This window comes from Homalodisca vitripennis, chromosome 2 (genome assembly GCF_021130785.1).
Source record: "Homalodisca vitripennis isolate AUS2020 chromosome 2, UT_GWSS_2.1, whole genome shotgun sequence".
Lineage (NCBI taxonomy): Eukaryota > Metazoa > Arthropoda > Insecta > Hemiptera > Cicadellidae > Homalodisca > Homalodisca vitripennis.
Genome location: NC_060208.1, coordinates 203,269,431 through 203,286,142, shown reverse-complemented (window position 1 = coordinate 203,286,142; position 16,712 = coordinate 203,269,431). Strand labels below are relative to the sequence as shown.

Sequence of the window (16,712 nt, the reverse complement as noted above, 5' to 3'; positions counted from 1 at the left end):
GTCCAAAAAAGGAAGCTGAACTGATTGCGTCCTCCCACGTAGGTAAGATGAAATCCAACAGTATGATACACCTCTAATGCCAAGTAGGTGGAGTCTTTCTAGCAAAATGTTGTGATTAACCATATCAAAGGCCTTGGTCAAGTCGAAAAACAATCCCATAGCTGAATTGCCCGAGTCTAGAGCTTGTGTCAAAAATTAAATAACAGAGTCAACTGCGTCAGAGGTTGATTTTCCTTTAATGAAACAAAACTGACTTGCAGAAAGAACTCCATTCCTCGCCAGAAAAGACAACAATATATCCAGAAACATTCTCTCAAATATCTTAGAAAAGGTTGTGACGAGCGAAATAGGTCTGAAATTACTACAAACGTTCCTCGCTCTTCTCTTGTACAGAGGGTGGACTACAGTGTGTTTTTGTGAATTAGGAAATTCACGCACTGAAAATACAATTAACTTTAAAGATATTTAAACAATACATATAGATATACGTGTCTGTGTGTGCGTTCGGTTAAATATATATATATATATATATATGTATGTATATATATATATATATGTATGTATATATATATATATATATATATATATATATATATATATATATATATATATATATATATATATATATATATATATATATATATACATAAAACCTAACGAAACATTAAAGTCTAAGATGTCGAGCTGCATTTTCGTTGAGTGGGTATTTGTGTTTATATCTTCTATGTTCCATAGAAGTATTAAAGACGTTACAATATGTTAAAAAAAGAATCAGAGAATTTACTTTTAACTTTTAGAAGTGAAGAGGTAGAGCCGTAGAGGTACTAAAATGGCTTCGGCTGCATCTAGAGTATGTGAATCACCCGGGTGCAATGAAATTGCGAAATTACAGTGTCCAACTTGTGTTAAACTAGGAATTCAAGGTTCATATTTTTGTTCACAGGTAATTTTTTAGTTTTCATAACATACACTTTCTTTATAACACTAGGTATTTTGCCTTAACCTGCTTTATTTACAGAACCTAGGCTTAGTTCTATTTTTAGTACACCTAAGCAAGGATTATGAACTTTCTGAGATAAGCCTATGTTCTATAAACAGATCAATGTAATATTTACTGAACAGATTTTAGAATAAAAATAAACCCATTTTTGACAATACCATAAGGTTTTGTTAATGATAGCATTGCAAAAAGGTTGCCTCTATTCAGTAGCCATAATATATTGATAAAATATTAAAAAATGTTTTAATAATATAAAGGTTAAGCATTTCTTAACTTAAGTATTTGTGAAGTTAACTGTCAGTGTCTGTAACTATTATTTTGATGTTTTACCTTATGCTATTCATCCTCCCGAATATTAATAGTAGTCTACAGATATGACTTGAGAGTGATTTCAAACAGGCTTTGGTAATGGGTACTCCAAAATAATGAAGTAGCTTAGACTGAGGACACTAACAAACATTTTGTTTTGTCTAAAAAAAAGATTAAGGCCATTAGTCTTAACCCTCTGGCTCTGGTAGTTAGCCCATTTCCCATGTCTCCTTTATTATTGAGGCCTATATGTATGTTTCTTCTAGGCCCTACGGTTAGTATATGACATGCATTTTTACTCCCTTTTCAACTCCTTAGGAGGATTAAACAATCCAATTTTGTAAACTTTTTCACAATGCAGTTAATAGGTACTTGTGGAGGAATCAGTATTTTTGTAACTAGCCTATTTCCATGTAAAATCATCGCTGAACATGAATCAGAAAAGTTCTTGTCTTATCGGAAAAGTCTTTAAATCTCTTTAATGCTAATGCTCTATAAAGTACAGTGTTCATGTCTCTAACCTGTTGTAATGGATCAGTCCATTATCTGCAGGTCCTTTGTGCCTGGAGGGGTGTTCTTTGAATTTTCCAAATCCAACAACGACAGCTGTTAATAGCAGAGCCATAGAGAGTTAAATTTGAGGTTTCATAATCAGCCTTGCAGTGGCATAATTAGTTATACAAATGTTGAGTTGGCAGCATTTTAACCTTCCACTATTGCAGTGTCTGAAATCTGATGCTGTCATTCCTGAAACGTGGAATCAATGTCCATCTAAGCAAATTTCAGACTGCATTAAATGGAAGGTGAAATTAAGCTGAACTCAAAATCTGTATTAAATCAACCCTTCCCATCATAGCTACATTATAGTTATAAATAAATATGTTTAACTATTACAGTGGTGAGCAATACATTATTTTTAATAGAAAAACATTATTGCATTATTATGTTACATTATTTATCTATAGAAAATTTTAAGAAACAAATTAATGTATTTTCTTATACCATAGGCCTAGTCTTTATTGTTTTTCATCATTAAAATACAGTAAAGCATTATCGTCGTAGTTCCAGAATATTAATTTCCAAATAAGCTAAGGAAAAATACTTTTTTACAAGTATTGTATCAACTTCAGGTTTTTTTCAATTTGAATTTATTACAATTACTAAACTGTTTTTATTAACATTTATGATAATCATGTGTTGAAACGACCTAATAAACTAAAAATGTTAAATTCAGGTGTCGAATGAAGCTAACATAGTAATCCTCTATGGAGGTTTAGCATGGTTACCGCAGCCTGCACTGATTGTTGCGGAAATTTTATTTTACCCTTCTACAGATCTTTGCAAAAAACATTTTTATTATTATACAACAAATTTTAAGATTTTAATTTCTATTTAGCACGAAATATGCTTGATTATAATAGTTGTGGGAAATATTTATGCAATAAAATATTCACAATACCTAAAGGGTCAGTTCATATGAACTGATCCAATAATGGTTGCTTGACCATTTTAAAATATTTGGATTTTTTATATGTTTTTACTATAGTCATAAGAGGTTCAAAAATTATTATTAAATAATTTGATCTTACACTGTTTTATGCGTGGCGGCCTCATTTTATTTTCATGAGAATCTAGCGATTTTATGCTTCGCTGACATTAGGGTTAAATTGAGTCTTCACACAAACACCATTCTTTTCAAAAAGATATCTTCTACAATATTTGTTATTATCTTTATAATTATAAGTACAAAATTCTATTCCCAAATAGCCTTGATTGGTGATTAAATTTTAAAAATCAATAAATTGTTGGACTAATACCATTATTATGACTTTTTACAGGAATGCTTCAAAGGAAATTGGAAAGATCACAAAGTGTTACACAAAATTGCAAGTAAGTTTATTTTATGAATAGAGCCAAAACTTCTGTTCATTTCAGTTAAAGTTCTTTATTACCAGCTAGTTAATTAGAGTTTATTATATATTTTAAAATGTTGTAGCATTAACAGTAGTAAGAGATTAATCCTCTATTTAAAAAAATGCTTACCACCAAAGGAAAGTTTATTAAAGTTGTAAATACAACTGTTTTGATTTTTTTTTAGGGGTTAAGCATGCATCTAACATAATAAATCCAGTATCATAATCCTGAACATGCCGTAACAACAGAAAAGTTGTATGTGAACATGTTACCTGAATACATAGTTATGGTCAGTGTCTGTAATTCTGCTATTCCTTGAATCATCTCAATAAAACACTTAACAAAATGTGATTATATTTTAATTAATTTTAAGTAGATTTTGTGTACCAGAGCCCAAACTACCCTCTTTCTAAAGTTTGTAGATATAAGCACTATATTAAGTGGTTTGTAGATTGATATCTGTCCCCCAAAAACCCAAAAATACTTCTTCTTTCAACTGAGTTGGAAGAACTATTTCAGATTTTAATTACTTGCTCAAGTTATTTAATGTCAAATTTAATATATCTGTCAAATATTCCACTAGTTGCTATATATAATATACTAGGGGAGCTACACAGTTTTGGGTTATTTGGCACACCTTTTAAGCAATGATACATGTATCCACTTTATCCCTCTATCAAATCAAAATTACACCACTTTTTTTAAATTTATTTAAAATGCAAATTTTTAAAATATGAATGTTAGTTGAGTATTTACAAAACTTTGTAATGCTTTATGCTTGCAACAGAGAACTCATTGTTGAACAAAAAAAATAAACTTTGTTCTAAAATGACTTCTGACATTCAATCAGGTCCTGTTCTAAAATGACTTCTGACATTCAATCAGGTCCCTTCTTAGAACACCACAAGTATGGCCGTTTACTTTTATCTGGGTTTGCAATTAATGAATAAATACGATTATAAACTTACTTTAATTTTCATTACTAATCTAATTTGTCACCATCCCACTTTTTCTTTTCCTATGGAAGGAAGTCAGTACTCGCCCGTGTTACAGAAGGTGGAGGGGTGTAGAAGGTCCAGGATATCCGGACCAGTACGACCCATGGCCACATCAAAAATTTACGGGAAAACTGCGGCCATTCCCCCAGACGCCTGCACGGTGTGTGCCATCCCACATCCCCCGCCCTGACTACGCCACTCATCCCACAGGGCTACCCGTATCGGAACAGCAGGTCAAACAAGTTGCTCAAATAAAAACACTGTCAGATGAAGAGATTGAGGGCATGAGAGTCGCTTGTAAGGTAAGAGATATTAGGTTGTTATAATACAGTTATAAACTTCAGATCTCAAAATGTTTCAAGTGCTTGTAGGTTTATTAAATATTGAAATGAATGTAATTTGTTATATTGTATTTTGTAACTGAATAAACTCATTGTTTTTATTTCAATTTAGATACAGTATACTCTTCATTATTCAGAGAGAGTTTGTATGTTGTGGGGATTAACCATGGCATCTGTGGTAATAGAAATTACATATGAAGCCTAAGTAAATTTAAACTTTGAATTAAGTCAATTTAGTAAGTTTTCTAATTACTGCAACTTATTAAAAGTAATTAGATATGTTATGCAACAATGTACTGCAATACTGAACAGTACAGTTATATAGGCATTGGACTGTTTTTTTATTGTTAACACGCTAGAGTCGCACCTGCAGCAGTTTTGTAGCAATTTTCAAAATTCTGTAGTATTATTGTGATTAACAATATCAGTGTTTAGGAACTCGTCTGATCTCTTTTCATATATTTCTTCACAACATCTTCATATCTGTTCTGTAACTATCTTTTCAAAGTTATTAACATTTTGTTGTCCCCTTCACACAATTCCATTATACAAACATTTATATTTATAAATACAATCACTCACTTATAAACTGAATTTACATTTTGCTAGTTGTTCTTTGATTAGACATATTTTTCTTTGAAGTACAAACAAATCTTTTTATTTCCATGCTTAAAAAAGCACCTGCAATTAGCTATCACTTGACCTCCTGCGTTGCCTAAATTTTACAGCAAATTTCACGATACTTGCAATCTATGTTTTATTGACACAGTTTTGTTTGCAGTTAAATTAAAGTACTATATTTTGAGACACGGTTAGTCAAACTAATCACAAGATATTTTGAGATTTCCTACTGAAGTAAAACCAAAAAATATGATGAAAAGTGAGCATGATAAAATTACCCTCTTGCAACCTTTTACGTGTTAACCTCAATATAGGTTTTCTATTGATCTTTCAAATGTACTAATAAATTGACTATAAAGTAAATGTTTTTATTTTCAGTAAGTAAGTAATTAAAGTTTTTTTGGATTTCTTAATATGTATGACAAATTAAATCTACACAATTAAAATACATTGTTGTGTTCTATGTTTATTTTTGTAATATATTATCTTATTTGTGTAGGATATTTTCTGTATGGTTGTATGTATTTGTTAACAATCCTGCAAGTTTATTTAATTTGAACTACAATTTTATAAATTTCTTTTATTTAACTTTGAAATATAAATTATAAAATCAACTCAACACAGTATTATTTAAGAAATAAACAAATATAATATGAAATAACTTGCAATCAGTCTGTTGTATCTACAATATTAAAATAGGTTTAAGTCTGAGGCAAGACAACCTCTCCCTTTCACAGAAATCTATAAGCCATCCAGCAATTTATTTTTAGTTGGGCAGAGAGGTGCTAGACGAAGCGGCCAAGGTGGTCGATGTCGGTGTGACAACAGATGAGATAGACAGAGTCGTCCATGAAGCTTGTATCGAACGGGACTGTTATCCGTCACCACTCAACTACTATCAGTTCCCCAGATCGTGTTGTACCTCTGTTAACGAAGTAATTTGCCACGGCATTCCGGACCTGAGGCCTCTTGCCAACGGTGATATCTGTAATGGTTAGTCAATAATAATATTATATTTTGCTAGTGGAAAATTGTTGTATTTGCCAAATTTTCTCTTTATCAATAAAACATGTAGTTAACGTCTAGTTTATATAATGTCAAATTATGTGTAGTAAAAAAACTTACAGAAGTATTAAGAAAATATTGTGTTACTATATATTTTCAAGTATAGAGGAGAGTCAGTAATTTGAGTATTTTATATTGCAGTGGACGTGACAGTGTATCATCGTAACTTCCATGGAGACCTCAACGAGACGTTCTTGGTGGGAGATGTGAGTCCAGCAGCCAAGAAACTGGTCCAGGTCACGTGGGAGTGTCTGGACAAAGCGATTAACATTGGTAACTTTGTGTACATGCTTCCCCAGTTTTAGAGGATCTATACACAAAATTGTAATGTAGTAATGGTAATAAGTTTTTTTAACTTCAAACGTCTTTAAGTATAATGAGAAAGGTATGTAGGCTTCACAATTTTGTATAAAAACAATTATTTTATTATGTTTTTTAAAATTTTTCCCTATGTACTCAAAGGGTTACAATTAATTTACCTTAAAATTAAGCTATCGTGCACCCAACGGGGTACACAATAGTCTGAGGTATTTATTAAGTGTGGGATCAAATTTAATAAACCCACCAAGATAGGCAAACAATAAAAACGCAATAATGAAATGCATAGCAACGCGTACCCCATTGGGTGCACAACGCACTTTACAGATGCCGAACGGGTACACTACGGCAGTTGTGAAAGTTCGCATGTACCCGATGAGGTACACGTCGTCGTGAATATGTTAAGAAAACTTATTCCAGTAGTTAATGATACTGAGAACATAATAGAATTTTTAATACAAAAATAGGAAAGGATGTACATGTGTAGAGATTGGAAAAACCCACAAAATCTCGACATAATTTTGTTATTAGTCTCAGCGCTTATGATTCCAGTTTAAAATTATGTATTAGTTATGGGTATATATAGTCAGGATTACTTTTAGAATAATTTCTCTAATTACTTAAAAATTTGTTTATTAAAAAGCAGTTAATTAAAACTTCATGATTAAAATTGGCATTTAATAAAATAATCTTTATATGAGATGTTAAATATTTAATTTCCAATTGCTTAAATAAAGCGAAGCTATGTAAGCAATTGGAAACTGAACTAAAAAAAGGATTAAAAGTTACTGAAGACTTCCTCGTGTCACTTTCTGTTACTATTGGCACAGACTAAAAGTGAAAACTGTAAGTAAACTATTTTCTGTTAAATATTAAATTTCTATTGAAAGTAGTCTTTAACTAATATTAAAGTAACTTGTACTCTCTTGCAATGTTGCATTATTAACCTGTTGACGAGTGCCGCAAAACATACCCAAATGAGTGTGCACAGCATTTGCCGTTTGGTCCCATATGAGGGAGCACGGCATTTTCCGTTCAGACTAATGACTGTCAGTTCGTTTTCACTGACTTCCTGTGACGTCTAGCAGATTTTTGGAACTTTTAAGTTGTTCCTAATAGTGTCTCTGTACAGTGTTGCTAGTCCTGTATTGTGATGCCACCTGGTGATAACTTTTAAAAACTATTTTACGGTGACGGGACACAAGACCCGCTACGCCTCCAAGGTCGCCATTTTATAAGGCCACTCCCCCAGAATGACACAAAGAGGCGTAAACTACTCAGGCAGTGCTGTGTGCAAACACACCACTCGAACTGGACAAAGAAGAATAGAAACCAGCTATGAATGTTCAACATGTGATGTCGCCCTTTGTATATATCCTTGTTTTGAGCAGTATCACACACTAGTAAAGTTTTTAAAACGAGATTACTGCTTTTAACAATCTACAATGTATTTTTATATGCATTTAAACTATAATAAACAAGTTTATTAACATTTAAAAGATTTTGTTTATTTTACTCCATAAAAGTCTGTCACTGGTCAGTGAGGTACTCAGTATGGACCGTCATAGCAGCACGGCAAATGCCGTGCGCACTCGTCAACAGGTTAATTCAGTACATTCCGATTTCGTCTGAGTTTTTTGTATCAATATAGTACAATAATCCCTGTAAAAGAGAGCTAACATTAGTGGACAACAAATTTCCCTTATAAAAATTGTAATTCGACTATAAAATTTCTACTTACTTACGAAATCCCTTGTAGAATGGATTTCGAAAAAAGAAAGACCGGGTACACCACTAAAATAATCCGCTGAACACTGAAAAAAGACTAAAAACCTAAATCGCCTAATCTGACCTATTCTAACCATTAGTAGTTGTTGTGTAACTGCTCACCCCAAAGTTGCTAAATCCCGTTTATTATCGGTGGCCTCTGTTTAATCGTAAAGTACCTTCAATTCTTTACTTGTATAAACATCTTTTTGATACAAAAATGTAATGCCATGTTTAAAATTGTCAAAACCGTAACCATATATTATTAGGTGGGGAAAGAGTGGAGTGATTAAAGAAATTACATTATTTTTACACCCTAATATGTAAGAACAATTATAATAACACAATATGTAATAATAAGAAAGAAACTCATATTGTTGTATTATCTATGGAGTCTGTTATAATACTTACTATTATTTAAATAATCTTACCACATAGGTCCTCCCTACATAACATCACTCCCACACTCCATTAGACCTTTAAACTACCTCTGTGTCTTGTACTCTCTTCATTCTATTTGTAACCTTATCTTAATTTTTTCTATCTTGCATGGTTTTTTTATTTTCTATTCACTCCTCTTTGCCTTATTACCTTTAACAATCTTATACATTTTTTGTTATTTGTATTCTTTATGTATTATAGGTGTTTATATACATATGTTCACAAATTCTAGCCTAAGCTGAACTGCTTTGTGAAGTAGGCATTAATGAAATTTTGGTTTCAGTGAGGCCGGGAGAGAAGTACCGTGAGATTGGCAACGTGATTCAGAAACACGCTCAAGCTCATGGGTTCTCTGTGGTGAGGAGTTACTGCGGCCATGGCATCCATCAGTTGTTTCATACAGCGCCTAGTATACCGCACTACGCCAGTCAGTATCATATACCATCACTTTTTTTATACTATATATTGTTTATAATATAATTTTAATCTGTTTATTGTTCAACAGTCTATTTCAGAATTATTAAAATAGGTTTAACCCTTTGAGTCCGTTAGCATATCATGGCATAAGCAATCTGTAAAAACCATTATTTGTTATCATAAATAATATGGCATTTTTGGTTTTGTATACACTTTTTTACATATTGATGTTAAAAACACAATACCAAAATATATTCAATTTTTATTCCTTATATTGTAATTTACCACTAGTTACACACAACTTTGTACACAATTTCCTGTTAAATAACAGGGATGCCACAGGTGTATCCTTTTTGAATGACATCAAACACACCTGAGATAAGTTATGATTACTAGAAGATATTCCAATCTCCTGATCCATTTGAGATTAAATAGACATTAGGTTTTATAGAGCAGTTTTTTGGGTTACTGAAGTTGGAAAATGAAACCGTTTTTAAATTACCAATGAAATAACTTGAATTGATTTCTAAATATGAATGCTACTAAAGTTGAAGTCTGCAGTTTTTTAATTATGTATATAATAAGATAATTTTGAAACAGTAGTTACATACATATTATTCTTTCAGTATGCATGGTTTAAGAGCTTCAGAGGCCTTTTTAAAACCTGGCTCTTATTTCAGGTTTTGCACTTATAGGGGCACTATTAGTTCTGAATTATATTGAATATAATGAATTACATTTCCAACACCATAATTGAGTTTGTTTTGTTGCTCTGGTAAAGAAAATATACAATACGTAAGTCTAAAAAGCCTATTTCAGCACAAAAGTGTCTATTACTTCCTGTTTAAGGTATTTCTGGTGCCATAGTTTATTTTTGCCTTGTTGTCCAAATTAAGAATACTTATTACATATGTAGAATTTGGTCAAAAAGTGTCTTCTAGCTATTGTAATCTACTTCCAGTCCTAAGATATCCTGTTGGCATGGTTGATTTGACATAGGCTTGAGGAGCCTCTTTCAGTCAAAGAATTACCTCCAGTGCTTATAATCTACTTCTAGTATAAGGGGAAAAGAACTAAATCCTCATTAAGTTCATGCAACATACAAAATAGTTGTTTATAACAGTTTTTGTGTGTGTTAGAAGTCATGTTGTTTTTGGACTGTTATGTCGGAAAGAATGGCTCGTTAAGGAATATTAGTGTCTATTACTCTGTTTTTCCTTAGGCTACTGTAAAAATGATAACAATATCAAAGAGGTCAACCAGTTTGGAGTACGTTATGTGCAAACATTCACAGTTTTGTTTATAAAAGCAGGTTTTATAATAGTGTTTAAGAGTATTTTCAATGTAATAAATTGTTTGTTTGTTACTGGCGCAATCTGGAGTAAAAGTGATGTAGTAACTTTGTCTTTGCTATCCGCATTACTACTACTGATTAAGTGTTACATCAAAGTATACTTAATATTTTCTAAAACTTACAGTTAGAAGAATGTCTTCACTGAAATTTTTTTCTATATTGATAAACTCTGTGTTCAACAGTGATTATAGAAAAGGTTTAAAATAGAAGTGTTGTTACATTTTCAAGATTATATATTGTAAACATGTTTCAGTCTCTTTCACAAACTTCAGCGGACAGTGTCAGCAGGTGTTAAGTTTCTGTTGAATTAGAATTATGTTTGAGGAAGTTGGTCCAGCGATTCTCGAGTTTTGCTCTTTACTAATACATTTACCAATAATTTTTATTTATGAAAGATAATTTTCACCAAAAATTAAATTAGAATAAAACTGATAGTTATAATATCATAATAGTAAAAATAACTATTTTGTGGCTTAGCACTCAGACCAGGAGAGTATCACTGCGAAATAAACTTGGGATTCAAAACATTCATCATGACTAAAGAAAAATACTTGTTCTTCTGTTCTCATTCCAGTGTTTGAAGTGTTTATTTATTTTTCAGAAAATAAAGCAGTGGGTGTCATGAAAGCAGGTCATTGTTTCACCATCGAGCCAATGATATCACAGGGTATGTCAGAAGTATGAGTTATTTTATCTATTATAAGGTGTTAATTATTTTATTTATTATTTTACTTTATATTTTATTCAAGCATTTGTTCAGACGAAATTCAAAAATAATATTAAATCTGTCTTTGTTATAAAACATTGTAAATTCAAACATACAATTTAAACATTTTTTGTAAGTTGTATATTACTCATTTTTTTTATACAAACACCTCATAAAAGTGGTGTTCGTATAACAATTTTTGAACACTGGTTATTGGTTGAGCATATTTTACTCATAATTTTGCTCAACCTAATTGTGTTCTCTTTCTTTAATTCCACCTCCAACAGTCCTGTGCTTATTTCAGGACCCTTAGTGTTCATAGGCATATCTTGATTGGCAAATGTCCATGTCCTTTACTAACTTTACTACTTTTGTTATAAGTGATTTTAGGATAGAACAACAATAGAATAGGCTTGACATGATTTTGGTTATTTACAAATATTTAAAGGATAACAGAAATATAAGTTAAAAAGTTGTCATCCTCCTACAACTCTACTATTCCTCCTGGTACTATTCCTTCACTATTCTTGTAAGAGTATTTGCACTCAGTGGGGACCTCGAACGATTTATAATATTTCATTACACGCCTAAATTACACACACACACAATTTGGTTCTAACAGAGCACTCGCCAAAACAGAAGACTAACAACTATGAAAACAAAGCGTCTTAGCTAAGACGTCATTGACAACCTGATCGTAAACTTTCATTATCGTTTCTAATTGGATCAGCTGTATCTGTGCACTATATAATACTTAACAGAAAGTATTTTTATTTTTTAATACGGATTGATATGAAATACACATAAAAATATTATGTATTATATATTTTCTTAAAAACGTCTGTTAAACAGGATGTTGGCAATTTATTTTATTGCATATTTCTAAAACATCTGGTTACCTGGACGTTAACACTGAAAGGGTAAAATAACAGGATACAAGGTCTGAACATAAATCTCCGATCTGACACTGGTTGTAGTGTCGTTAATAAGGGTCTACTATTTATACAAATTTCGTATTTATTGGACATTTTGAGTGTGGATCACCGCACTTCTGAAGAATGTGGGTTAACATAATTTTATTGAATCGATGATTTCTATTTCAACTGTATTAGGTAGAACATTATTTTCCACTAGAATGCTTATGCTGTACTATATCAGCTTATTAATAAATCAATGGCTAGTGACTTGCATTGTGTATATATTTTGTACTGTGTTCTTAATGAATTACAATACACATTCATTTAAATTTGGATCAATTGTAAGTTTAATTGCTGGATATCGAATCAAGTCACTTTAACTTTGCATTTATTATCGTTCATGACCTTTTTTTTCCAAAAATACAGGTTTTTTACAGTATATCTTGTTTTGAATATAAAATTCACTCACACACAAAAAACTAAATAAAAAACCTGGCTATCTTCCAAAATAAAAATTTCTTGTAATAAAAATTCTTCACAAAATCAATCTCAATCTTCTTTACAAATATTGATCAATGACTAATTACTATTTAACATTACTTTAAAAAGATTGAAAATTAAAATTTTTTAACATTAAATACTTGTTAAAATTGTAATAAATATTTAAATATATCAAAGCTATACAATATTAAAAGTTCAAAACTCCAAAAGGTTATAAATCCAAAAGTTTAAAATTACTCTGAAAGTCTCCTGAAGCTAAACAGTTGTGTTACACATTGATCAACATTAAACAGGAAACTTGTCATTTTAATATCTAACATTTTCAAGATTATCAAGTTACCAGGAAAATTATTATTTTTTTACAATTTAAATATTAAAATAAAATTTTGGAATCAGGCAGCGACTTGCAATTGATGACTATTGGAGATTTGCACAGGCACGCTAATTACTTTAATCTGGATGCTTCAGAGATCTTCGTAAACTGAACAAATTAATCAGCTTGAGCCTGAAGCTAGCAGAGGGTGGTGTAGGTAGGGATAGGTGAGATGGTCAGGCCCCAATGATTAAACATAAAACGAAAGTATCAACCCGGTCCGCTAACTGCATTTGGCCATGGTTCTGATCCAGCTGACGGTCCACTGACAAATACTAGAGACAAGTACTTGTCTGATTCCAACAAAGGGGCTTAGTCATGGACCAATTGTCGCTAAAAACTGTACTGTATGGTACAGATTTCATCCTCCAAGACTGACGTCCATGGATGCACCAACAAATTTTCAACTTTAATAAAATTCTACTTATGTTACTATACTGTTTGTGTGCAAATAAATCATTGTAAAAAGAAATTATTTTCTTTCTGTGCATAAAAATTACCTGCAATTTTACCTTAACTGAAAGTCGCTTATATTTCTATTTCCCAGTGTGTTACATCATAACTTTTTTATGTTAAAACCTACTTAAACAAACACGTAGTTTGTTCAAAATAAAATGGTATATCATATGTATTAATTTTCCATTGTAAAATTATTTTTTCCATCCTAAAAAACTTGTTTATATAACAATTGTGTGAATATATGTATTTCGATGTATGCCTACTAATATTTTTCGTTTTTTAAACGCGCTAAATACAATGTGATGAAACTAATGATAAAGATAATATCCTCTTTAAGAGATATAAAAATATATAAATGTTGTATTTTATTATATGATTACTCCCATACCTTACACCCGGATGATGATTTAGGGACTTGGCGCGATGAGCTGTGGCCCGACAAGTGGACAGCAGTGACAGCTGATGGAATGTTGTCAGCCCAATTCGAACATACACTGCTCGTGACTGACACTGGTGTGGAGATACTCACTGCGCGAGCCCAGCGCAATGGCCAGCCGTACTTCCTGGATAAGTTATAGTGCCTCTTATCTGTCTGCCAGCAGACTGCCAATGTGTATTTAATAAAATTCTTTGCATTGTTTTCATCCTGGTTTCATTTTCCTAATTTATTTAACAATTACTGTATTCAATGTGTTACATACTTAAGTATCCGCATCATCCCACCTTTGACGTAATTTTAACAATAGTTTCAATTTCTTTATTTATCATTGTGTTTTGAATAGTCACTTAATTAAGTTTAAAAAAACTTTGTCCTATCACTTAATCCATTTCTTCAATATTAGTTTAATATTTTATTTGTGCCACCTTATGATTTATACAATTCCATTTAATTAATGCACAGTAAACCTAACACAGTTAGTACTTGATGCATGCTGAATTATCAAATATGCTGGATTATTGGATATATATATATATATATATATATATATATATATATATATATATGAAATTAAAACATTTATTTTCTCTTCACAATCAATGAATTTTAACAAAACAATAATATTATTTTCCTATACCTAGTTTTTGGCCAAATAAAGTGTTAATTGCAATATATGTTTATATTCTTAAAAAAAAAATGATACAATAGAATTCATAAAATGAACCAGAAATATAAGCTGTTGCAGAACTGTTGAGAGAATAAATTGCACATGCAAGAGAAGATAAGTTCTTCTGTTTTTGTGCGGGAGTCATCAATATTTTATATTTTCAATTTTGATTTTTACTGGTGTCTCCTGTTAGCGTAGCCACAGAAATACACACACATACAACACACACCCGCGCACAGTTACTATTACAGACACCCATGAAGCCTCAACCACACATACGATATGAAAACATGCTATCACATATAAAGCATGTGTATACTATTATCACACGTAATATTATTGCATGTAACATCTCTGATCACCTCCGTCTCCCTCACACTATCCTTTTTTTAGCCATAACTATTTGGTTGTGTCTCTCTAACTACTTTTGAGGCAAAAATAATTTACGCAAAAGTAAATTTACTTATACAAATTTGTTTTACAATAGATTTTCTTTAGAGGAACATATTATTTTACTTGTTATTATTATTATTTTTTTCATAAAATGTAGGTAGTAACTAGAGTAACACAGTAAACAATTGTTCTAATTGATTAATATCATGATTCAAGAGCCAAACCTTGACATGGTTTTTTAAGGTTCTCATTGTATGTGAACTTTTAATGTAAACGAGTGAACTATTGAAAAACTTGGGTCCAAGGGATATAAAAGACTTCTGCAACACAAAGCTATTCACTTTAGTTGGTCTGATGGTATCCATTTGTCTGATAATATATTCTCCACGTCTTGTTTACAGAGCAACAGTGACTCTTGGATTACCACTAATTTGGAAAAATGAACATAACACTTTAAAGACAAAAATGCCGCAGTGGAAATATTTTTAGCTTAAATATTTTTCAGAAAAATAATTCTGATAAATGATTTCTGAATAGTTGTCATTTTGTTTAAATGTGATAAAATGCACTGCCCCAGCATGACAGTCCATAGTTTAATTTAGAGTGAACAAATGCATGATACATTTTTATTAATACATCGTCATGACAAAGTTGTCTAATAAAATAAAATTTTCTAAGAACTGCCAGTAGATATGTTCTAATTATTTTTAACTGTACTTTCCACATAATTGAAAGTTTGAGTTAATGAAAAATGTATATATGATTTCTGAGCATTTAATGCAAGTCCATTGTTACTTAACCATAATCGAAGATCGTATAGATCTTGTATGTATAAGTCGTTTAGTTGGGGCGCTATAAGATAAAGCTGTATTATCAGCAAACCCAGTTACTTTACCATATAAGAGAAATAATGTTGACTTTATAAATAAACAAATAATCAGAGTAAAGTATGTTTTTATTATTCAGATATAACCTTCAGGTAGTCATTAATATGGATCTATAAGAACTATTTTTAACGGTCTATATTTACGATGCATAGTCTATTATCACAATTGGGTGGAACAAGGTCAAGGGTATGTTCATCTCGTATAATATGTACCGTACTGCCATGCCACTACCATCTTTTGCTTGTCTACCACCAAGATAGATGAAGGCGAGTCAAAATCCAGTCTGTGGAGTTTGCCCTAAAAGAGTGACAAATAGCTCTCGGGGATTTAAGTAAGAGGGAAACTGTGCGAAATGGTATTATTTTGAATGTGGTGGAAAGTCAAAAAGTGAATACTCCTTTTCAAAAGGCGAAAAGCCAAATTTTTTGTGTAATAATAGTTATGAACTACAGGAGCAACTTAACAGTACAGTGAGTAACCTTCGTTTCAGAAACTGTTTCTGAAAATTTTCACGTAAATTGTGAATGTTTTGATAGATCAGATATTTGATCTAAGAATCAACGTGAACTTCAGTTGGGTGTAATGAGGGCTGAAAATGCTAAACTTGTTTCTATCTTGAACAGTCATATGGCCATTGGTGACATTTTAACAAATTATTCTAACCATTTGACTTATGCTAGTGTTTTAAGGTCTAGCTCTGATAATTTAAGTTCTTTGACTGTGATAGACAAGTTTAATGAGGACAGTAATGTTAAAATTGATGGTACAGTTCGTAAACAAAACTTTACTATGGCAGGGAATAAACCTGATTTCTTTTTTTTTTTC

General features: G+C 31.4%; 1 protein-coding gene across 2 annotated transcripts; it reads left to right on the top strand.

Moving 5' to 3' along the window:
- The first annotated feature begins 790 nt into the window (after nucleotides 1-790).
- Nucleotides 791-14,143, top strand: LOC124355291 (methionine aminopeptidase 1-like). 2 transcript variants are annotated; one of them, XM_046806361.1, is made up of 8 exons: nucleotides 791-943; nucleotides 3,148-3,199; nucleotides 4,277-4,523; nucleotides 5,954-6,176; nucleotides 6,390-6,521; nucleotides 9,058-9,201; nucleotides 11,147-11,212; nucleotides 13,913-14,143. In XM_046806361.1, exons 2-8 carry the CDS (start codon nucleotides 3,150-3,152, stop codon nucleotides 14,077-14,079), a joined length of 1,029 nt encoding a protein of 342 aa, XP_046662317.1. In that variant the 5' UTR covers nucleotides 791-943; nucleotides 3,148-3,149; the 3' UTR covers nucleotides 14,080-14,143. The 2 variants fall into 2 exon arrangements, with proteins under 2 accessions (XP_046662317.1, XP_046662318.1); XM_046806362.1 differs by having other exon boundaries at nucleotides 815-943; nucleotides 3,148-3,203; nucleotides 4,286-4,523.
- Nucleotides 14,144-16,712: the final 2,569 nt, after the last annotated feature.

Bases quoted from the DNA above. Each gene is read 5' to 3' on its own strand.
- LOC124355291 (XM_046806362.1), top strand. From the start codon at position 830: ATGGCTTCGGCTGCATCTAGAGTATGTGAATCACCCGGGTGCAATGAA. The intron at 4,524-5,953 runs GTAAGAGATATT...ATTTATTTTTAG, and splicing joins GCATGAGAGTCGCTTGTAAG to TTGGGCAGAGAGGTGCTAGA. The intron at 11,213-13,912 runs GTATGTCAGAAG...ATGATGATTTAG, and splicing joins CGAGCCAATGATATCACAGG to GGACTTGGCGCGATGAGCTG.